Genomic DNA, 24,908 nt, shown 5'->3' with positions numbered 1-24,908 from the left:
CTGTTTTCTTCCAAAGTATTCTGTCTTACGTTTTGCTGCTGCAACTTGAGGTGCTGCACAGTGATGTGTTGTCTGGCTGTTGTTTTCTTTCTTTGAAAAAATGCTGAAACTAAGCAATTCTGTGGCATCAGAGGTTTACTGAACAGTCTAGCTCCTTTAAAATTTGAAGCATGCCCCGCCCATAGGGAGAAAGTCCCAGAATTTTTTGTAAAACACCAGCACACGACTACAAGGTGATTAACACACACAATACAGCTCACACATGCCGACAACGACGTCAGCCACTCACATGTGGCTGAAGTCTAATTAGTGAGTATCTCACCAAGCTAGCCTCTGACAGAGAACCAGCATCGCAGCCATGTAACAAGGCGACAACCATAATGCACTGTTTTCACCAAAAAACAACTGCTGGCTGGTTAATACACCGCACCACGTGCATTAATCTACTGCGCTGACGCTGAAGTTTGTTGGGAGTTTATTGTAGAGTTTATGTTTTTCTTTATGTCTCTCCCTGTTGATGTTCATGCATGTCCTTAGCATTACACACATTTAGCACATAATGCTGCTATCTTGTGAGCAGTTGGTTTTTGAAGACAGTTTTTTAAATGGTATCTTTTGTTGAGTTCTTATTACACAGTGCAACTTGAATCTTGCACCTGTCAATGAAGAAACTAAAACTAATGGAAACTAAAATAAAAATAAGCATTAAACAATAAAACAAAAGCTAACAAAAATGAGCAAAACCACACTGAAAACTAATTAAAACTAACTGACTTAGGGAAAAATAAGTTACAATGAAATAAAACTAAACTATAATGTAAAATACAAAACTATTATAACCTTGATCACAACAGCAATTTAGTTTTCATGACATCACCTGCATGGAACTGCGTCAACAAGTCAGAATAGCATGACCTTATCAAAAGAAAAATGAATTCTCAAACATGTCTTGCCATGTTGTGTAGTATTTACTTACCTCACCGTTTAAGAAACAGTAGAGCAGGGCCACCACAAACCCCTTCAGAATACACAAATGTAACACAAAACTGTTACATATGAAATATTCATGACATTTATCTATTCTTTTCATCTTTACATGTCGATGTGTGTTTTGTGTTCTACCTGGAAGGATCCCAGGCCGAGCTCTATGAAGATTCGAGCCTCTGCCCCTGTGTTTTCCGGCAGGAAGGCAAACACCATGTAATGCATCCCAAACAGAGGAATGAGCAGCAGAGTGGATTTGGCCAGCCTCCTGCACACACATGCAAAGCACACACAGTGAATACATGCAAACACACGATCCTTTGTGACTGTATATCTGTTCCTTATGAATTCTCATGGAGCAGTTTTTATTCTGTCTCACTTGAAGTGACTGGTATCGTTGCCACCAACACCAGGAGACGTCAGCTTCTGGACCAAAATACGGATTACGTTGATGAAGATGATGAAGTTCACCTACATGAAACAAGCGGGGAGCACCAAGTTATTTAATCTGCCAGTACAACGGCATGCCCTGTCATGTTGCTTACATTTAACCTTGGTATTATTCCTTAGTATTTTCAGCCTTAAGTGCTTAGTTCCAGTTACTGTTTAAGTTAGTTTATTTTATTCCCCCAGTGTTTCCCATCTTATCCTCATCCTCATCTCAACTTCAATTTCATTTCTGAGAAGAGGATATAGCAGAGAGCACAGTAGGCGCTAAGAAAAAGTTGCATTTTTAATCCACTGTGCAGCAGTGGGATGGCACCCACCCGAGAACTGCTGAATATCCCAGATGCACCGCCTTTGGGCACTGTGGTCTGAAAGCTTTCACTGAAAACTGCTGTTTGGTTTCTGGATCATATAATGATGATGGCCCAAATCTGTTTTTGTAAGGATGTTGATGTTTGCCCTTTGAGTTTGAGGCCATTGATGAAAGTGCAAATATGCATGTATATGTGGTCTGAATGTGACTTTCATGGAGTGATCTAAAAATAGCAATGCTGGAAACTGCTCGAGTAGATAACCTTAAAAAAGGAGCTCAGAAAAAAAATAAAATCAGGTAGAATTTTACTGAGCATGTGTAAAGGGAGGTTTGAGATCTGGATGCAATGTCCTTCCAGTGACACTCAGTGGTGAACAACAGAAAAGGCAAATGATGGGAAAAAGAACTGAGAATTTGTACCCCCACTGTCACCTCACGCACACACACACACACACACACACACACACACACACACACACACACACACACACACACACACACACACACACACACGCGCGCACACCAAAAAATGATGCAATTAAGTGCAACAAGTACCACTGTATGAAGGCATTTAACAACACTGGAAAGAGAGAGTGATAATATGAACATAAAATAAAATTAATTCTAGAGTCAGGAGGGTTGTGGGAGCTGTAACAATCCTCTCAATAAAACAAACCAAACACACCAGCAGGCGAACCAGACAGATTCTGATTGGTCGTTTCTGTTGACCTTCTGTGTGCTGGCCAGGTTTCCATGTAGGATATGAATCAACTCACCCTGACTTGTTATTGTTGCTCCTAATGTGACCACAAGATAAGTGTCTGCAATAGCAGCCACAGAGTCAAAATGCAGGACTGAGCCAAGATTGAGGACTCTTATAATCCCGCAATGGCTCCTACTTTTACGTACTCACCAGGAGTGATGCAGTTATTGGAGCTTTTATGAGCCACCAGATGAAGGCCACATCTGTGTCATCCCAGCATCTGAGACACACAACAGGCAGACATGAAAAATGCAAAATCCAATTCCAGACCCAAAAAATACAACTTAGTGTCCACCAATTACCACAACACACTCTTAGAAGAAGGTGCTTAACGAAAAAGAGTAGTTCACAAAATATATGATTTCATTATTCAACATAATTTTATACATTGTTTAAGTATAAATTTTTTTAGCAAGTATTTGATTCTTTTTCCTTTTTTTTTTTAAACATTATTTCTTCTTATTTGATATTTTCCTTGATTTCCTGCAGCAGCTGCTCACCCTCTGTTATCGTAGAAGTTGCGAGTGAGAATCCAGGCCGTTATGATTGTTGTTGGGAGACCTGGGAGGCACAAACACAGAGACCTGATCATTAAGAAAAGAGTCAAAGTGAAACCCTAACAAGATGAAAGGCACAAAATCACACGTAGGGAAACAGGGAGCAGCGATAGAGAGATCAGCACAAATGGGGCACCCACCCCAGCCGATGAGTATGTACCACCAGAAGTATTTCTTCTGGAAGACAAATGTGAGTGCGAGCAGCGTCTGCAGGTACATGCCCTCCACCAGCAGCCAAAAGTAGTTAGCCAGGATACTGAACTGGAAGAAGGCCACCGCTGATTTACAGGATGTCTGTGGGACAAAAAACAAACAAATAAATCCCTGAACATCAGATTAGTTTCTGGGGCTTATTTCTCTGGAAGGACTGCAATTATAACAACCTCCACCATCAATTTATGAGCCACAAGGCAGTTCAGAATGATAAAGGGCATAAGAGCTTAATGTTACAGGCCTTTCTTGTCACACATGCTTGAAGGCACGGGTATGTGTTGTATTTACATTCATTATAACTAAGGTTCAGTCTCATCTTCCTGTTATAATGCTAATGCCTTTTAATGTTTCTGGAATGGTACACATACAGTTTATAATAATGGTCACCTGATACCAAACAAGACGCATTTCACTGTGGAAGCACCTTAAACCTGCATTCTTTTTAATGGCCAGTAGGGGGTGAGTGCAAAAACATGTCCAGATATATAGAAGTCTGTGAGAAAATGCCTTAGCTTCCTCAGTAAACACTTTCCTGTTCACTTTATGGACTTAGTCACTAGTTTCAAATCTTATTAAATACAACATTAGTTATCATTAAGTTCATACAACATGAGTGAGAGGACTCAAATGCAGACAGACTAGCAGACCAGTTTAACTGACTTATTAACAAACAGATGAATGAACAACAGGGAACTGACATCCTGGGTGAGTGATGCCAAAGTACTGTGTGAATCCACATGATGAGAGGAGACAGAAATTGAGCTGCAGGCAGATATTCCAAGGATTACTTTGGTAACTAATAATCTGGCAGCAAGTGGGTGAAAATCCTTTTATGTCCAGATGGATGATGAATGTGATGAATGATGAGAAGCAGGTGTGTCTGTCAGGATGTAGCCACAATCAATCAATCAACAGCCACACCTCCAAAAGGAGCTCACAAAGGTGGGTCCAAAAGAAGGACTTCTCTTCTTCTCGGTCGGATCCACCCCTGACTCGCCACATCCCGTTTCAAAGCTTTATTTTATTCAAACTGCATTTTTAAAATCTTCAGCCAAATCTAAAAGAAAAGACTAAAACAAATTTGCTTCCTTTGACCCAGAAGTTCTACTTCTGCCACCATCTTTGCTGTTGCAGAATACTCCCACAGATTTGAATTCAGAGTCACTCTCTTAGAAATGCTCTTGTGCAACTCTAAAATGGAAATTGATTTTTAATTGAAGTTTATAAATTAAATTAGGAAAATATTGCCCTTGTCTTAATGGACTTAATTTGATTTATTTTCCACTTGAGAGTCTTAAGATGGGGACTTGCTGATATTTGGGTTATTTGTTTTTGCTTATTAATGATATTCTACCATGCTAGTCCCTTTACTGATTAATTAAATAATTTTGGATTTGGATTCCCTTATGTCTTGCTAAATTGGCACACTGTGTATATCTCAAAATAATTTTAATGTCTTTTCCTTTTTGCTGCAAGTTAAATGTCAGATCCCTGCAACAGCTATGATGTCCAGGGAGCAGATACATTCAGAGTGATGGCATCTGGGCTGAAACATGCTCAGTGCACCACAAAGTTGTTGTCTTTTGAATGTCTTGCATAAATCACAGCAGAATGGACTTACATGAAGGCTAGTTAAAATGGAATACTTAAAATGTCGCCAAGCAAAGAAGAAATGAGTGTGGATGCATCCCTCAAATGCTGAATGTTTAGAATGTAACTGGTGTAAACTGGTTTTTGACTGGTTTTGCTCAGAACAGTATTTTTTGCCCTAACTTCCACAGTGAGGAACTCATCAGTCGAACCCATCTGTCTGTAGTAACTCTGTTGACAGTTTATATTCTTCAGAAAAAATAAGACTAAAGTTCATCTCAAATCCTTCACATAGAAAATAATCTACAGTGTGTTTGAGAGTTGGAGAAGGTGTCATTTTTTTATGTTTTGTTGGCTATATTGATGTTGGCAATAAAAAGCATCTCATATGCATAAAGTATGTTTAATTAGAATAACTTGTTAGCAATCTGTTGCCTAATTCCCTGTACATTTTTACATTGTCTACATTTACAGTGCGACCCTCACTTGGACTGTGCCCACCAGAGGGAATGTCCAATATTCATTCTTCTTTTGACTCTAGTTTGGTCTCCACCACCCTTTAATGTCATTTTGTTCCATTTTTATCGCTAGCTAGCTGCTAACCTTTTGTAGATGTCATATGATGCTTCTGGGCAGATAGTAATTAATACGTGATGTATTCCTGGTAGCAGTGTTAATTGCAATGATGAAATGTTTTTGTCATAGTTTTTGTCAACGACCCTTTTTTTCATGAAGAAAACGAGACGATAACTAAATAAAAATGATGATGAAATTAACTGACAACGAATGAAAACGAGAAGAAAATGCTTGGCGGGGTGACATCCAATCAGAACTTATTTAATTTTGTGAAAGGCAGGGACAAGTTAGGAAATTTGCTCTAAACCCGGGAAAACCAAACTAGCCTGTGATTTGTCTTTACTTCCGATAGAACCAAGTTATGTAAACAATGTCAGGAGGGAGAAAGAGAAGAGCCGATTTATGGCAACATTTGTCTTTTGACGTTGTGACAAACAAAACGATGTGTAAACCATGTGGGGCGACTATCTCGGGTAAAAATATGACAAATCTTAAACAACAAACCAGTCACCCAGATCTCCATGCAGAGGTAAGCATTTTAATGTCATGCAGGGTAAAGTGTTTTTTTCCAGTTTAGCGTTTGTGTTTAGAGAAAATCTCCACACCGCGGTGGATTAGCCTTTATAATCTTAGTCCTGAACACTGCCCTGTACCTTTCAGAGCGTGTCCTGCTGTAAAACGCTCATATTATGTCAGTAAGGTGGTGTTAATGATCAGGTGTGTGGGAACCAGGTGAAAAGCTAATGTTAATATTATTAATAATATTGCATAACTTTTAATAAATGTGTATAATGACTAATTCAAGGGAACTGAAGAAAAAGCATTTACATTTTACACCTGTTACACCCAAATTTCCCCTCTGTGGGACAATAAAGGCTGTTTCTTCTTCTTCATTTTACACCCTTTATATTTTAGTCGACTAAATCGACTGTAGACTATATTCTTACCGTAATTCGTCGACTAAAACTAGACTAAAACTAAAACTATTCAAATGACTAAATTATGACTAAAACTAAATTACATTTTTGTCAAAAGACTGACTAAAACTAAATCAAAATTTGCTGTCAAAATTAACACTGCCTGGTAGTGCCATCTCCTCCTTCATATCCATCTTTAGCCACTGTCTTTTTCATTAGAGCTTGTTTTTGTTGTTGTGATAGAAAAAGCGGGCTCTTGTCTTCACGTTTCTCAGATTACTCACACTCTCTGCCTCAGAACTTCATAAAAGAGTCACAGTGATGTACTGGTGCTGATCCCTCATACAGGTATCCACACAAGAGGCACACTTACCATTACTCCAGGTAGCCTGGAAGTGGAACACTCATCATTAATGCTCTCATAGGCTCTTTGCTCAGCCATTACCAGCGTGGCAGTCCTGTTCCTTTCTGCTCTCTAACTTAATACTCTCATCTGAGTCCATGTCCAGAAAACCAAACAAAGCAAACACATAGCAAACATATAGCTCCAGTTTAAAGAGACATTTCAACTGAAATTTGGATATTTTATCTCCTTTTTTCTTAAACAGTTTTAGTTAGTAATTGTAAGGTACTTGTAGAAACTACAAACTAGACCAGAATGTAACCATAAAGAGTAAAGTGATCTCAGCCCTCAAACAGCAGATGGGCAAAGAAATATGCAAATGTTACTGTTAGATTGTTAAAGGTACAGGTGCTGTTGCAGAGTAGCAAAAAATATCAGAAGTGTAATTAATTAGGTTCCACATGGAGTAAATGAATTACTTTCCTTGTGGAGGCCGGCAAGTTGGAGCCTTTCTATGTGGAGTTTGCATGTTCTCCCTGTGTCTGTATAGGTTCTCTCTGGGTACTCCAGCTTACTGTACCTGCCTTTCACTCTGTGACAGGTGGGATAGGTTCCACCTGCAAACCTCGTTTGGATGAGCAAAAGAAAACGGTTGGATGGAATGCAATACTTTTTCAAAAGAAAAGCATAAAGTGTAGTGCATTACTCATTTTAAGTAACAACCCCAACACTTTATTTCATCTTCAGGTTTTGTTTTCAGTTTCAGTTTTTTTGTTTTCAGCTAGTTTTTAATTTTTACAAAAATTTTAGTATTACTTTGTTACCATTTTTTCCTATTTTAATAAGTTTACAGTACTCAAGTAATTTTTACTGGGCAATCTTATAAGGTTCTGAATGAGTGTTTCAATACACAAACTTTTGAAAACTTTTTGAAGATTTTTCTTTCACTTAAATAAAATCATAAAATCTTAGTTTTCAGTTTAATTTTAGCTAACTTTGATTCTACCCCTAGTTTTCTAAAGTAAAATGATGTAAGTCCTTCACTAGCAAATATGGAGCCTTTGATGGAGCTGGAGTATTACACACTCACTGTAGACATGAAGCAGTGGTCCAAGTTTTCATCAGAAAAAAGGACAGTGTCTTTGATAAAGACAGCGCTCGCTCTCAGGATGAAGGAAAAGAAGAGGTTGATGTGGATGTAGTTCCTGGTGCAGTGAAACTTCCTGTAAATCAGATAAAAAGAAATGTTTTATTGTATCTGGATAAATATTCACTCACAATTTTATAGAATGTCAGTCATTCAATTGAAAAAAGTCTAGTGTTTTTCAGTGAGACCTCCAGCATTACCTGAAGACTGTGAAGACAAAAATAGCTGATATAAGAGAGATGAGGGAGGTCGCGTAGCCGGCAGTGTACACCTGTTTGAAGTTGGAGAAATATGTTGTCTGAAATGCAAGAGACACGGGAGAAACCAAAGAAGCCAAAGTCAGAAAATATTAACCTACTGCTTGCTCACAGCCTTCATAATGGATTGTTTCAAGTGTTCAAGAATATGATGAGACAACAAGCCATCCTGTTTCTTTATGAATTGTTCCTTGAATAATGTAGTTGCTGCATGTGACCTGAGACCAACCTGGAGAAATCTAAACATTAGTAATAAGCAGAGGTAGAATAAACAATCAAACAAACAAAAACCTATGTGCATCAGTTCTATTCCAGACCTGCAAACTGCTTTTTACAGAAGAAGTCACACTTGCTGATGATCAACTAATCAAGTGCATTTCATTGGTGGGACCTGTCTGCTACGTACCCTCTTACTCCCTATGGAGGGAGTAAAGGTGTACCTCCTCTTTAACATCTTCATCACAGTGGCCTGAATACCCATCTATCCACTTAATATCAGTAGAAGGCAGGACCAGACCAGCAAATAGACTTGGATGTACACTAATTAGAAGGAGAACGCTAAAATATCTACCACTGGTTCTCTTTCGTCATCCTCTGCAAACTCACAGGCCTCTTCATAGGATGGATAGAGCTCGGACCATCCGTTCTCAGTGCAGTTCCTATAGATGTAGCCTAGAAAACACATGGAAATTTAAGCGGCTTACACAGAAATGCTGCCAATGAAAACAGTGCTTATCAAACAGGGTATTTAATGTTAACACAATTACTGTAAAGTACTGTTTAAAAGGCTTTAGTCATCACTAACTAACTGATTAATTTTTTTTCTAGGAAATAAATATTCAACAGTCAGTATTTAGTTTGACCACCTTTATTCTTCAGTACAGCCTGAACTCTCTTAGGCAAGCTTTCTTGTAATTTCTTTAAATGGTCTCTGATGCAGGTCTTTTTTCCTGGTTCTTAAGGACATGGCTTTCAAATACTGTTAATCATAAATTCTTTTCAGGAAATGTAAACAGTGGACGTGTTTTGCGACAGGCTGCTAGTAACAAAGTGCCTAACAATACAATTTGAAATAGTTTTTAATTTTACTAATTTGTTATGTGTAGACATGACTCTGGTTCATCCCTTGAGATAGGTATCTTTTTTACACTTGAATCATTCGTATGTCAGGACTTAACAAATGAAAAACATTTCTCTGGAAATTGTCAGGTACAAGGACTGGACTGAAAATGAATGAAAAATGTCTAAAGAAAAACTTTGAAAGGCCTTCAGAAAGTCTGGAGAACTACTGCTCAAGGCCACTTTAAGAATTTATAAGTCTGGCTCCTTGGAAGCAAAATGCACTGCTCAAAAAAATATCAAAGGAACTCTTTCAAAATATATCAGCTCTCAACGGGGAAAAAAAGACCATGCTAGGTATTTTTACTGTGGCTACAGCCACCCCACCTCTATACTAGAGTGGTTGTAGCTCAAGAGGTACAGCAAGTTACCTACTACTCAGAAGACTGGTGGTTCAATCCCTGTCTGTTCCATTCTGCATGCTGAAGTATCCATGAGCAAGATACTGAGCCCCGAGTTGCCCACGATGCGTTCATCGGTAAATGTGTGTGAATGTTAGACAGAAAGCACTTGGGCATAGAAGAATGTGCTTGTATGAATGGATGAATGAGGAGAAGAAAAGTGCTATATAAGAACCAGTCCATTTACATCCATACTTATATTCAGTAGGTAATATGTTAGGAATGAAAAGATGCCATTTGATGGAAGCAAAAATTATCCATCTAAAGAGGGCTAAATTCAAGTGAAAAAAAATATGCTGCAGGTCCATTTTGCAGAAATGGCATTGCAGCAGCTCAAAATGGTTCTCAGCAGTTTGTTTGCCCCCCACGTGCTTGTATGGATGCCTGACAACATCAGGGCACACTCCCATGGAGACAGCAGATGGTGTTCTGGGGGATCTTCTCCCAGATTTGGACCAGTGCATCACGGAGCTCCTTGACAGTCTGAGGTGCAACCTGGAGGCATTGGAAGGATGAAAACATAATGCCCCAAAGGTGTTCTAAAATATAAAATAAAATTTAATTGAATTTTTCTACTAGATTTAGGTCAGTTAAGTGAGCGTGGAGGGCAATCAATGGTGTCAATTCCTTCATCCTCCAGGAACTTCCTGCATATTCTCACCACATATGGCCGGGCATTATCACGCACCAGGAGGAACCCAGGACCCACCAGACCAGTGTAGGGTCTGACATGGCTCCAAGGATTTCATCCCGATACCTAATGGCAGTCAGGGTGCCGCTGCCTGTAGAGGTCTGTGTGTCCTTCCATGGATGGTCTGGGGAGGCCCCAGACCATCACTGACCCACCACCAAACTGGTCATACTGAACGATGTTACAGGCAGCATAAAGTTCTTCACAGCTTCTTAAGACCCTTTCAAGTCTGTCACATGTGCTCAGGGTCATCTATGAAAAGCACAGCGAACCAGTGGCGGCGCTGCCAATTCTGGTATTCTATGGCAAATGCCAGCTGGGCTCCATGATTCTGGGCAGTGACTACAAGGCCCACTAGAGGATGTCGAGCCCTAAGGCCACTCTCATGAAAGTCTGTTTATACAGTGGCTTGAAAAAGTATTCATACGCCTTGAACTTTTCCATATTTTGTCACATTACAACCACAAACAAATATATTTCACTGGAATTTAATGTGAAAGACCAACACAAAGTGGTATACAATTGTGAAGTGGAAAGAAAATTATACATGATCCAAAACATTTTTTACAAATAAAAAACTGAAAAGTGCGGTGTGCAAGACACAGCAAACCTTCTGGCAATGCCACATATTGATCCTGTAGGAGATGGACTACCTGTGGGGCCTCTGTAGGGTCCAGGTATGGCCTCAGTGACACTGACCCTAACCAAATGCAAAACTAGTGAGGAGGGGAAAAAATGTCAGTGGCCTCCACCATTGTTGTCTCACTGTTGCCCCACTAGTGCAGCTCCTATGGTTAATTTAATTAACACCAAAGCAGCTGAAACTGATTAATAACTGCCTCTGCTACTTAACTCAAGCAATATCCCAAAGTTTAACTGACTACTCTGATTAAAAAGTGTTCCTTTAATTTTTGAGCAGCGTATAAAGAAATGAGAGATTGCTCCAAACTTTTGCACAGTGCTATTGTCAGTCTCCGTGAATCCCAATATTAAAGTCACATTGCACAGACAGAAATCAAGTTTACAAAAACACAACAAACAGAAGTTTTTAGTTAACCTCTTAGATCACAGTTGGCTGGTTTGTTTTGGTTTTATTGCAAACCAAATAGACAATTTTTCCAAAACTCCAAGACACTACATTTCAAACAAAGTCTCAAACATTTTTTGCATTGCAATTTTTTGTTTTTCTTTTTCCCTGTGCTGTGCTGAGTAGCAGCCAGTTACAATCACTCCCACTGCTGTTGTGTCTCTTTTTTTTTAATGGCTTTATTATCCAATAAAGTCAGACTGTAGTTTCAGAGAAGGAGCTAATTGGTGAGGAGGACGTATAATCTCTCTGTTCCAGCTTTCATCATGGGGAATGTGAAAGCTGTTTCTGGTGCTGAAACCACTGGATTACCTACCATAGCTTTGCTTCAACAACAAGGTCCAGTATGAGTCTCACAAATGAATACCGGAGGTATTTAATTCAATTCATTTAAAAAAAAACTGTTGGAAAAAGGTGCAAACACGGTCATATCAAGGTTATATTCTTTGCTGTGGGTGTTTAGCATGAGCATTTTAAAAAGTAATGCTTTTCCCTGTTTGGTGTGGAAGAACCTGACCAGCCAGCACAAACCCCCAATCTCATCCCCATCCCACACCTTTGGGATGAACAGGAAAACTGACTTTATCACCCAGAGGCAGTGCTGCAAATAACTACTAATCCCAGCAGCTAGATTAAATTCAATTCAATTTTATTTATATAGCACCAAACAACAGTCGCTTCAAGGCACTTCAGGATGTGGGGGTAAGACTCAAACTAAAAAAGTGGAGGGAACAAACTAACATCAGCAGTCTTTGCTTATATAGTGTCCTCAAAATCTTTATATCCCAGTGGTGCCTACTGTATATATTATCAAATTACGCTGCACTAAAATTATAAAGGTAAACCATAAACTCAAATCTGTATCTATAAAGACACATTGTGCTATGTGCTATGGCATAACATAATAACATGTAAATATTATTTTTACTGGGACACTGATGGATAATAAGAAAGCATTCATCCATCACTCTTATACACCAGCTCCTCTGTGGTATAAACACATGCATGCACATGAGCACAGATGTTACGAGAGTTTCTCAGAAGTGATGTAGCACCACGGCTCTTCATTAAGATTCAGTGGGACGCTCCATCTGCCTGTTAATAATGTGACTGGCTGGAGAGGCACCTCCTATGAAGCAGGCACATGACAAGCACAGGTGAATGTTTATAACACTACTACAGATACACAGCTCCCGCTACTACTGAGGCCTACACATTTGCACATTGGCTTTCTTCTATTTCAGCCTGATATCGCAATTCTTATTTTCTTTCTACAAAGCATAACTGACAGCATATGCAGCCAGTTTAAGAATTTTTCATTAGCTGAAATTTCAATGTATTTATTTATTCATTTTTAAATAACTGCTTACATGTCAGTGTTACTCAATGGTTCTATCTCTGAAAAGCTGGCTGATGCCTGTGTTACTATTCCACTATGTTCAGCTTATTTGTATTCTTCAAACTATACCATCTGAACTGAGCAGCTCATGTTAGAGTTGGAGTGAATTAATGTCAAAGCACAGTTACTTTTACTGGCCAAGCTATGAAAATGAAGAAAAAGCAAGTGCTACACTCTCAAATTATGGGCTACTGCATTAGCTTTAACCTTATGCTCTTCATTTTGTTTCACAGTAATAATATCCTGATGGAAATCAATATCCATACATCCATTTTTTTAACTGTTTATCTAGTTCAGGCTTGTGGGAGGGCTTAATGGAGCCTATCCCAAGTGTCACTGGCTGAGAGACTACAGAGAGAATCTGCAAACTCCCCAGCCAGCCAACCAACACCTTCTTGCCATGAGGCAACAGTGCTAACCACTGTACCACTGCACTACCATTTACCAAGTTTATATTGATTCAGCAATTTACATGATATAGTCCTGTGCAGCAGAACAAGGGACCACAATTTTTGTGGTCTGTATCACACCAATGTGTACTTACATTTCAAGAGAGGTGAACTCCAATGAGCTACAGTGGAGCGGCGCTGAATTGGATATTTGATAAATATCAAATTGATATTTGAGGTTGATTTCCTCATCACTGGTCATAGCTGATTAGTTGAAAATCAGTCAATTCCAGGAACTTTCTGATTGGTCGGTGTATCTCTACTGACAACCAAAGTCAGTGGTGAGGTCCTTGTAGCTGTTCAGAATTCATGCATAGAATATTTTGTCATGGGCTGAACCATCTAAGAAAGTGTTAACTATGCTTGTGGTCATTTCTGAGCTACATCAAAAAACTTCAGTCTTTGGGATGCTGTGACTCAATTATGCATGTAACATTTTTTCTTTTACTATGTAACCATGTGTACAGTACCAGTCAAAAGTGTGTCCAAGCTTTTGACTGGTAGCATATGGTATGTAATAGTGTCTATCCAGTGAAGTAAAAGAAAGAAAGAAACATGAATATTGCTCTGTGTGCACACTGCTGAGAAAAAGGGAGAGAGAAATGTTTTCACTGTGCACTGATCTCTGTGTAGAAATGTGACTAAAAGTCTAAAAGACTTGAACCCGCTCTGTTTACTGTAAAAAAGAAAACATGCTGTATCCTTGTATGCAACCACTATCAGGATTCTCCTCCTCCCTCCTTCTGGTGCTCTAACTTCAGTTCTGCTCTGTTTCAATAAAATCCCAGTATTATTGCAGAGCAGAAATATATGGGACTCAGCGCTAAACACTCAGAGTGAGGACTTACAGGTCCAAGCCAAAGTTTTGGCATTAACCTGTGCAATGCAACAAAAACAGGCATGCTCTGTTGAGATGCTGTTGCCATCAAATTCAGCGTGAGCTAATATTTTTCGTTAACTGGTTCATTCTCTCACTTCAAACATCTGATGTGTTCTGCGTTCTACTCTGAATAAAATCTGAGCTTGTGAGATTGGCAAATTATTTCATTCTGTTTTTATTTATATTTGATGCAGTCATAAAGTCATTATCATGCTCTTGGTTAGCAATTTTTTGGCAGCTTCTTTTTTTCTTTAAACAATCACATGCTGGGTCTGGCAAGTCAAAATCCTAAACTAATCATAATTTCTACCAGTCAATGAATGACACAAATAATAGCAAGCATTTCTTCATATACTTTAGCTAACTTTAACATTTGCTAGTTAAGGTTAACATTATTAACTGCCTGTGAATCCAAGGTTAAAGCAAAAACAAGCTTAGAAGCGTGATGTTCTTTCTTTGAAAACTGTAAGTATTAATGTAGACAAGCTGGATTTGAATTAGCTGTTCTCCCACAATGGCCTGGAGTTAGAATGATGGAGCTCAATCACAGAGATCCTTAAGGAATAAAAAATGCACTCAAGGTCACCAGGTATATGGTGAAAATCTGTGTTTGTGTGGAAAGAATACAAATTTACAGCTTAAAAAAAAAAAAAAAAGTAAAAATAAATCACTTTAAAAAAAAAAAAAATGCCTTTCCGGCTCCTGAGCACAGCAGAGGAGAGTGTGGGGGTTTGAGTCGTGGGTGGATTTAGCGCTATCCAGCTGTATTAGCCTCAGTATAAAGTGGCATGTAGAGCCTGGAGCCCTCCAGCCACCGCAAATGGCAGGATACGAATGGAGGTTGTAGGCCGAGGCTCCCGGGAGGGCATTAGAGCTCACAATGCCATTCCTAACAAGCAGCGCCAACTCCTTCCTGAAGGAAGGCTCATACAGTGAACTCTTTGATTTTCCAATTCATTATATTCTCCCATTGAAAAGCCTGGCTCACCTGCACAGTTACAGAGCTGGACTTATCCGAACTGTCTGTGGAGGAGGAAATCCAGTGGGGTCCGGGAACCCACTAACACTGAGTTATGAGGTCATCAACAGCAACCTCCACCTCCCGATCCCTCCACGCAAAATATTCGCTTAACTTTAACTCACAAGCTCCTCTGTGTATTTTATTTCTGCTTTATGCAGTCTTTTATTCGCTACTGGAAATCAGTCAAGTGCATCATTTCTACACCCAGCCTCCCACATAGTGTGCATGTTCTCTCCTGCAACTGCCTTTTTTGTTAGCAACAATTCAGCAACACGACTGACATAACAGAAGGCTAAGCACTCAGTCTGCCAGCGATCTTTGTGCTATTTGATCGGTTCAAATTAAAGTTTCAGATACTTTTTTACGTTTAATAAAGCCACAAAACTGTTTATTTTCATAGTATGAATATTCATAAAATTACATAGCTGTGGGTCAAAATTTTGCCTCTTATTTTTATGTCATTTTTCTCCCTGGTATTTCAGAACCATCTTAGCGTAAATACAGAAGCTTAGGAAATCTTAGGAGCTGAAAAACACTGATACCACATGAATTTTACAACCACTCTAAGTGGCACAGTCTAAAGCCCAAATCTTGTCCATTCACAGTATGAAGGAAAAATTTTGCATTGAATACACATAGTTATTGTATTTTAAAAAATAAGCTGTTTCTGTGAGTGCCATATTTGAACTTTTTTTAGATTTGACCTGTATTATTAAACATGGGTGTCTCTGCTCTGTACTTGGCTTTCAATTATTATTATTATTTTTTTAACAAGCTGATATCAACTACTCAGGTCATGATCTATTTACATTATTCAGTCACATGAAGGGTCTGGAGCCCTGGAGTGCAACATATTGATCTCTTGAATCACATTTACAGTCAAACTCATATGAATGGGGAGGTGTGTCCAAAACTTTTGACTGCTACTGAATCTAAAAGACTGCAATTTGTTCATGCAAATGGGGAGTCACAGGGCATGGAGTTCCACAGGGTTCTGTGCTACGACCAATTCTCTTTACACTTAGGCAGTATTATTGGAAAGCATTGTATACATTTTCATTATGCAGGTGATACCAATGGATGTGTGTCATCTACCAATGAAGCCAGATGACACACATCCATTAGTTAAACTGCAGGAATGTCTTTAAGATGTAAAGGCCTGGATGACCTCTAATTTCCTGTTTCTAAATTCAGATAAAACTTAAGTTTTTGTGCTCAGCCCCACAAATCTTAGAAACATGGTGTCTAACCAGATACTTACTCTGGATGGTATTACCTTGGCATCCAGTATCACTGTGAGAAATCTTGGAGTCATTTTTGACCAGGATATGTCCTTCAATGCACATATTAAAGAAATATGTAGGACTGTTTTTTGTATTTGTGCAATATCTCGAAAATTAGAAACATACCGTATTTTCCGGAGTATAAGTCGCACTTTTTTTCATAGTTTGGCTGGGGGTGCGACCTATACTCCGGAGCGACGTATATGTGACATTTATAACACATGAACCAAAATACTCCAGCCACTTGACATCTCCGTGAACTGCAGCTTTAAGGCAGTCTTGCGTAACCTGTGGGCGCAGTGGATGATGGATGGAGAGCACAGCTTAACGGCAACTGGGAGAATGCGCCACCCAACTTTCCTGGAAGTCATTGGATGGATCAAGAAAACATGGGCTTCAGTGACAAACCATCCTGTTGGGATTCAGAAAGGCTGGAATAATTGGAACTGCAGCTGACGACGAGTCTGACTAACGCGACACAGAAGAGGAAGCGGCGCTTCGTCTACGGAGTGTACGGAATTGTTTAGAAGTGACACCGAGGATGAAGAATTCAATGGATTGATGGTTTGGTTAACTTGTTAGTATGTTCTTTATGCTATGGTTATCTGAATAACTTAATGTTACGTTAACATACTGTAGCGATTCTCTTAGTTAGAGAGCGTGTTGATGTTGTGGGATTTCGGACTGTTCGGGAGGTTCGTGAAGGCAGCATGGAGAGAGAGAAAAAGACCGAGAGCTTGCCTGTGTGTGTGTTGCTGTTCCGCTGTTGTAGTTGTGGTTGGCGTGGCTGTGGCCTACAGCAGCCGTTTTTCTGTTAATAAAGACGACCTTTGTTGTGAATATCGCCGACTTTGGAAGTGTGTTTACAACGTTACAATACCGAACACGTGTTCGTTGTGCGTCATGTAGCTGAATGTGCTACGTTAGCATAACGTAGGTGTAACCGTGTTCGTCCTGTTCTTTAATCCATTATTATTTTAAATTGCCGTTCAAGATGGAATTTGTGCTCTGAGTCTCGGATTCTATCAACCCCCCCCCCCCCCCAAAAAAGTGCGACTTATAGTCCAGTGCGACCTATATATGTTTTTTCTTCTTTATTATGCATTTTTTGGCTGGTGCGACCTATACTCCGGAGCGACGTATAGTCCGAAAAATACGGTACTGTCTCAGAGTGATGCTGAAAAGCTAATTCATTTATTACATTCATACTTCTAGGCTGGAATATTGTAATTAATTACTATCAGGCTGTCCTAAAAGCTCCCTGAAAAGCCTTCAGCTGATCCAAAATGCTGCAGCTAGAGTACTGACAGGGACTAGAAAGAGAGAGCATATTTCTCCCATATTGGCTTCTCTTCATTGGCTGTTAAATCCAAAATTGAATTTAAAATCCTTCTTCTTACATACAAGGCCTTAAATAATCAGGCCCCATCTTATCTTAAAGACCTAACAGTACCGTATCACCGCAATGGAGCATGTTGCTCTCAGGCTGCTGGTCCCTCTTCTGTGGAACGAGCTCCCAGTTTGGATTCAGGAGACAGACACCCTCTCTATTTTTAAGATTGAGCTTAAAACTTTCCTCTATGATCAAGCTTGTAGTTAAGGCTGGATCAAGTGACCCTTAACCATCCCTTAGTTATGCTGCAATAGGCCTAGGCTGCTGGGGCATCCCATGATGCACTGAGTATTTTTTTTTTTCATTCACCTCTTTTTACTCTGTTTATACACCACTGCGCACTTAACCATTAGCTATTATTAATCTTCTGGCTCTCTTTTGTCCTGTCTCCCTCCCCTCACCCCCAACTGGGCACAGCAGTTGACTGCCCCATCCTGTGCCTGGTTCTGCCGGAGGTTTCTTCCTATTAAAGGGAGTTTTCCCTTACCACTGTCGCCAAGTGCTTGCTCATTTGGCGTTATATAAATAAAATTGAATTTAATTGAACTGAACATTTTGATCAGTCCTCAGAGGTAGATAAGCAAAGTTATATTATATTGCCAAAAGTATTCATGGAATGGGTTTCCATGGCCAAGCAGCTGCATCCAAGCCTTACATCACCAAGTGCAATGCAAAATATTGGATGCAGCAGTGTAAAGCATGCCACCACTGTTCCCTAGAGCAGTGGAGACAAGTGATGAATCACACTGGAGTGATGAATCACACTTCTCCAATGGTCAAGTCTGGGTTTGGCAGTTGCCAGGAGAATGGTCCTTGTCTGACTCCATTGTTCCAAGTGTAAAGTTTGGTGGAGGGGGGATTATGGTGCGAGGTTGTTTTCAGGAGTTGGGCTCAGCCCCTTAGTTCCAGTGAAAGGAACTCTTAATGCTTCAGCATATCAAGACATTTTGGACAATTTCATGCTCCCAACTTTGTGGGAACAGTTTAGGGATGGCCCCTTCCTGTAGGTCCATAAAGACATGGATGAGTGAGTTTGGTATGGAAGAGCTGGACTGGCCTGCACAGAGTCCTGACCTCAACCCAATAGAACAATTTAATTAGAGACAGTAAGACTGTGAGCCAGGTCTTCCTGTCTCATCAGTGTCTGACCTCACAAATGTGCTTCTGGAAAAATGGTCAAAAAATCCCATAAATACTTTCCTAAACCTTGAGGAAAGCCTTCCCAGAAGAGTTGAAGCTGTTATAGTTTCAAAGGGTGGGCAGCCATCATATTAAACCCTATGGATTAAGAATGGGATGTCACTCATGTTTATATCTGTGTGAAGGCAGACGAGTGAATATTTTTGCCACTATAGTGTATATGAACAAACTGCAAGTTTTAAGCACCTACAATCCACCAGCAGGACCTTCTGCAGTATTTTACTAGCAAAGTTTCTGTCAGTGCTCTATGTTAGCAATGTTTTAATTATATCTGGAAGAAAATCAGGTTAGATCAATAATTCAGCTCTGTGGGAGTTGTTTGCCAAAGCAGTGGTGAAGGTGAATTAGCTAATGTTAGCTAGGTATCTAAAATTGATCCATTGGGTTTTAGTTTCAGGGTCATTGTAGTCAGTGTTCTGTATCAGTAACATTATTTGCACGACAAGGCAAGGCAGTAATATTCTTAAAAGGTTACATGACATAAATCAAAATGGATTTTCAGTGTCAGTGTAAATGATCCCAGATCAACAGAGCAGGAGGGATTAGTGCCCCTGCAGTTGTATGACAGGGTTAAAAGTGTGTTTGCATGCAGTGTTATGCTCTAACGCTGTGAACAGACAGACTCTGATTTAAGAAGCATTTTGGCTGGAAAAAAACAAAAAACAAAAACAACTGTGAAAAAAGCAGAACATGGAAACACTTGAAATAAGCTGCTTATCTAATATGCACCGTTTTTCATGTAAACTGCAAGAGTGTGTGCAGTTTTCTCGATAGCCACCTTGTCCCTCTCCTTTGGTCCTCTGCACCCAACAAACGGACAGCTGTTTGCAAGTAGCTTTGAGTGTACTGCTGACCTTTTCTTGGGAGTGATAGGAATGAGGAGTCACACCTCATGTAATGTCTAGTTTGCCCCCAGGCCAGCAGTTTAACAATTGATTAAAGACGTTACGTTTTGTTTCAGTGAATTATTTTTACATCTCTGTGAATAAACACATTCTGTATTTTTATTAACTAAGCTGACCAATAAAGGTTGTTACTACCTCTCTACGTCCGCCTGGGTTTTGCTGCAACAAAATACAACAGTTTTTTTGTTGTTGTTGTTTTGGTTTTGGTTTTTTGTTTTTTTTGTTTGTTTTTTTTGGGGGGGGGGGGGGGGGGGTTGGGGGGGGGGGTGCTATTGTTTATCTCTCAGATATACAGAAATCCATTTTTAAGGTCTGAGTCATCTCTGTATTCATCTGTCAGTGGATTGATGTTACAAGAGAGACTGGAGAGCATGTATTATGTTTTCTTTAGACCATCCAGCTGGATGGGACAGGGTTCTGGAAAAGGTGAGGGTCATTTCATTGTTCAGCCAGCAATGCAAAAAAAAAAAAAAAAAAAGCAAAGTCTCTGTAAACCACTCAGTGAAAGAATAACACTGGTCCTCAGAGATCTCTAAACATAATGTGGTGACTTTCTGAGCTGTAAACTGAAAGCTGGACAAACGTATCTAAAGAACATATTCTGTTTAAATTCAAACTTCCTTTTATTAGCTTCTGAAAAAAAAAAAGAAACATTTCATTCTCGTGTTTTGTTCCAAAAGCCCTGTTCTACGAGAAAAAGTCAACATGGCCTTAAGACAGAGCACGCACAGACATCAAGGAAGGGAACTGTACATGCAAAAGCAGAAGGATAAAAAGGAGAGCTACATGACTGTTGGCAGCATTATTAATCACTTCTTTGCCCTCCCTCAACCAGCGCTGATGTGAGCAGTTCTGCTGCAGGCAAAAATATAAAGTAAAAAAAAAGGAACTACAAAAATTAATTTCAGTGTGTACAAAGTAAAAAAAAAAAAAAAATCACCTAGCAATGAGGTGCAGACAACAAGAATAGTAAATAAAAAAAATATGTCAAACTTTGGTACAGTAGCCAAAATTTATTGTATTTAAACAAATACATTAAACCAAAGAAAATTTTGTTTGTGGTGAAAGTGATTTACCTTGATTATTAGCAAACAGCTGCGAGATGTTGGCACATGAGACACTGATCACCTGTCCCACCTCAGCATGATACCAGCACCGAATGTCATCCCAAACTGTCGGACAGCCTGTCAAAGGCAGACAACAATTACCAACTGTTATAGTCTCAATCAGCAGCACTGATAAGTTTACAGTACAGGTGAGTAAACATAGAGAAACATTGAAGATGGTCAGACTGTCATGATATCATTACATATTGTAGATATAGTTCGGTCCATAGTTTGTTGGACAAGGACCCAGTTTTCATAGTTTTGCCTCTGTACACCACCAAATACACTAAATGAAACAATCAATTTTCCATTAACAATTTAGGAATTACAGCATTTTCATATGCAGTCCTGTGTTTTTGAGGCTCAAAAATAATTGGACAATTGACCAGTTTCATGGGCAGGCGAGAGCTGTTCTGTACTTATTTTGTGATAAATGGAGTAGATTTGAAGTTGATTAGAGTGTTGAGATTGCATTTCACAGTTTTTCACTTTAATTTTAAATAGGAAGCTGAAAGAGCTGTCAGCGCAAATGCCTTTGTTGTGATTTGGAGCTATATAAATAAAACTGAATTGGATTGTAGTAAGAGACAAAGAGAGGCCATCAAAAGGCTGAAAAAACATAATAAACCCAAGAAAGACACAGCGACAGCTTTAGGATTGACCAAATCAACAATCTGGTACATTCTGAATAAGAAGAAATGCACTAGTCTGTTCAACAACACCAAAAAGCCTGGAAGACCACAGAAGATAAGTAAAGTGCATGGTGACATGGTTAAGAATTATTATTTTTATTATTATTATTTTTATGTTATATTTATTTCCATGGTTAGGACAAGCAGAAAAGGATGGATGGATGGATGGAAAATGGATATGTATAAAAATGTAGAAAATTGCTATAATTCCTAAACAATTAGTTATCTATTTTATTGTATGTTTTATTATTGATTTATGTATTTATCCACATTATTGGGAAATAAAATCCAACTGAAATAAACACAAATCATTTTTTAATGGGTAACTTTAAATGAATGGAGGAAGATAATGAAATGCTGATGCATGATGCATGATGCATGCACAAGTCTTGAATTGTAATATTTAGGATTCAGTCATTTTGAAGGCACAAGTGGAAAGAAGATTTTGAAATTTAATTTACGGTGAAGAACAGTGAAACGTCAGGGTCAGTACAACAAAGAAGATGCCCTAATAATAAGGGCTCTGTGGGGTTGTGTGAGTTAGCATTTGAAAATATTGACTACAAATCAACACATGCAGAGTGTATGCATAGACCACATCACAGTGATTCATAATTACATAATTATGTCAATTTTCAAGCAAGAATAAAAGAAGATCCAGCAGGACCAAATAAAGAAGCTTTAGTTTGCTTGTTTTAGTAGACTCACCCTTTTCTTTACTTTCTTATGAAATTATACAAAATATCTTCATGACTTCATCTCACACATTAAGAAATTCACATTTTTCATTAAACATGAGTAATAGTCAGTGGCTGTGCTGTGATTGTGGCAACATGTAAAATTAAAAGAGAAAGAGAGCTACACTCGTAGTAAAAAGAAAATACATCTTTCAATTCTAAAGTTTTTTTGTATCAGGACATAATAAAAATAATGTGATACTTGCCAGATCTTAAGTTTAAGTAAATACAATTCCAGATGAACTATAAAACATGAAATATTACACTGTGTAATTATTTACTGAGCCAAAAAAAAAAAAAAAAGGCGAAGTGCAAAAGCAGTGTGTGAAAAACTAAGTAGACTCTGACTGCTTCCATAGGAATCAAGAGTGTCAGCAACAACCATGTGCTGATAATCAAATGCACTTGATTAATTGATCATGAGAAATGTGAACACTGCTATAAAAGCAGAGGTTTTTGCCATTTGCTGATCTGGCCACATCTCAGACTCTACAGGCAACACTTAGCATGTTAAATATTAAAGTATATGACAGTATAATTAGAAGAAGATTGAACAAGCTTGTTTTGTTAGAAGAAAGTCTGCTCTCTAAAAAAAGAAAAAGAAAAAAATTCCTCCGCAATGATGTGAGAGACTAAAAGTCAGTTACTTCGAGTTATTACTGCTAAAGGCCATTTTACAAGCTGCTGAATCACTGGGTGTACTTAGTTTTTTTTTAAAGCACTGCAGCGAGTCCTGTGGAAAAGTTCTTTTTCACATGACTGTATGTAACATGAATGTTTCTATGTGCCACATTAGTTCCATAACATACTAATTTCATGTGTTGTATATATAATTAGATATTGATTACAGTAAATTATTGTATTGCCCTGTTGTTATTCCCTGTTGCTTAGTTTTAGAAGTTCCTTCATTAGAGAATCTCTGATGCTATTTTTCAGTGGATTTCCCCCATTTTGGGAAAGAGAAAGGGCATTTGATTCGATGACATCCTCAACCCTCCTCTCTACCCACGCTCTGTCTCTGCTGTTCCCTTCACTTGCCTGACAAGTTCTCCCTACAGCCTGTGTTGCGCTGAGCAAAGGAGGCGTGGAAAGGGTGGGGTGGTGGGGTTTAAAAGAAAGCAGTAATGAGGAGCCCAGCTCTCTCTGCCACCACATGTCATGCATCAAAGCTCCTCCCTCCTGTGTCAATAAAAGAGCCAGGCACAGAGACATCCCACCAGTCATTCATAATAAAACACAGCTCTTGGCTACTGCTGGAGGATTGGCTGCCAAAGCAGTGATGAACACCTCACTGGATAAATGTGGTTTTGAATTCTCCCTTTTTCCCCTTTTGGATCATAACTATTGTTCATATACACACACCAACCTGCACCAATCATATGCTGCTTTGACTGAAAACAGCACACTGCTATGCTGTTAATGTCATTTCATTATTAGCCCTCCAAGTAATGAACAGCCACTAAGCCACTACAGACTGGTGGTGCTAATGGATGCAGTGCTTCTGGTGTGTATAAGATGGGCTCCATTTGCAGGATGGAGCCCTTTTATAGATGTCAATCAAAGTATAACTTGTGACATTCTTGCAGGATGACACAATAGATGAATGGACCGGTGCTTCTTACCAGGTATTATACTTTGTATTCTATTAACAGTAAGTATCCTTAGCACAAAGCCCCTTTTTTAAATGCTCTCAGTAAATCCTTCCATCAGAACCCCCATAATCCCAGTAGGATCAATGGTTCATATGAAAGACTGTTATATAATGAGCATCATTATGCTCACACATGCATGAATATCTTATCGATGCACACCTTTGCACATTTCAGCATAACAGGCCCTATGGCAACAAGGTAAACAAAGAAAGTCTCTGGTTTCCTAGGTTTGTGTCATAGTGTCTCTTTTTTTCATTTTTTTTTCCAGACAGACAATGTGATTTTCATCTGCTTTCACATCAAGCTGACAGAATGAAATTAAATAAAACAAAGCAAAAAAGAGAAAAAATAAAAGCAGGAAGGTGTCCTCTGTGTTGAGAGATGCACACATGATTACCAAAATTAGCCACAGGCTTTATATAAAAGGAATGCTGACTAAGGTAATGTGCTATTTTTATTAGCTAGAAACAGTAAACAAACCCTGCAGGCTGAATTGAACTGAGGTTAGTGTTACTATTAGATAAGATTTTCTATATTGCTCGTACAGTGAAGTAATTGAAGGTATGAAACACTCTGGTTTAACCCCAACTTCTTGTTATCATTGATGACAACTTCAATTTCACAAGATTTCTCAAAGCTGCCAGTTTTTGACTTTATGCCACTATTTTAAACACTATTAACAATATGTTAACCAACTTCATGTCATCGCCTGTAATGGTTCTCAGTCCACAGGTGAGCCTTATCAAAATTTAACTGGTCCAGTTTATTTCACACTCTGTATGTGTG

The 24,908-nt window shown here is 38.9% G+C and overlaps 1 protein-coding gene across 1 annotated transcript in view; it reads right to left on the bottom strand.

Annotated features, from left to right (window-relative positions):
• The window catches only part of ghrhrb (growth hormone releasing hormone receptor b), a 78,251-nt gene that overhangs the window by 4,483 nt on the left and 48,860 nt on the right, over positions 1-24,908 (bottom strand). Inside the window, exons 3-12 of the mRNA XM_030728355.1 lie at positions 21,012-21,119; positions 8,679-8,779; positions 8,051-8,148; positions 7,794-7,926; positions 3,205-3,358; positions 3,008-3,068; positions 2,658-2,727; positions 1,364-1,455; positions 1,123-1,252; positions 977-1,018 (exon numbers count right to left, since the gene is read on the bottom strand). Coding sequence (XP_030584215.1) covers positions 977-1,018; positions 1,123-1,252; positions 1,364-1,455; positions 2,658-2,727; positions 3,008-3,068; positions 3,205-3,358; positions 7,794-7,926; positions 8,051-8,148; positions 8,679-8,779; positions 21,012-21,119 — 989 coding nt within the window. The remainder of the gene's footprint in view (positions 1-976; positions 1,019-1,122; positions 1,253-1,363; positions 1,456-2,657; positions 2,728-3,007; positions 3,069-3,204; positions 3,359-7,793; positions 7,927-8,050; positions 8,149-8,678; positions 8,780-21,011; positions 21,120-24,908) is intronic.

Source organism: Archocentrus centrarchus, chromosome 4 (assembly GCF_007364275.1).
Source record: "Archocentrus centrarchus isolate MPI-CPG fArcCen1 chromosome 4, fArcCen1, whole genome shotgun sequence".
In the NCBI taxonomy this organism is placed as follows: domain Eukaryota; kingdom Metazoa; phylum Chordata; class Actinopteri; order Cichliformes; family Cichlidae; genus Archocentrus; species Archocentrus centrarchus.
This window is presented reverse-complemented; position numbering and strand designations above follow the sequence as displayed.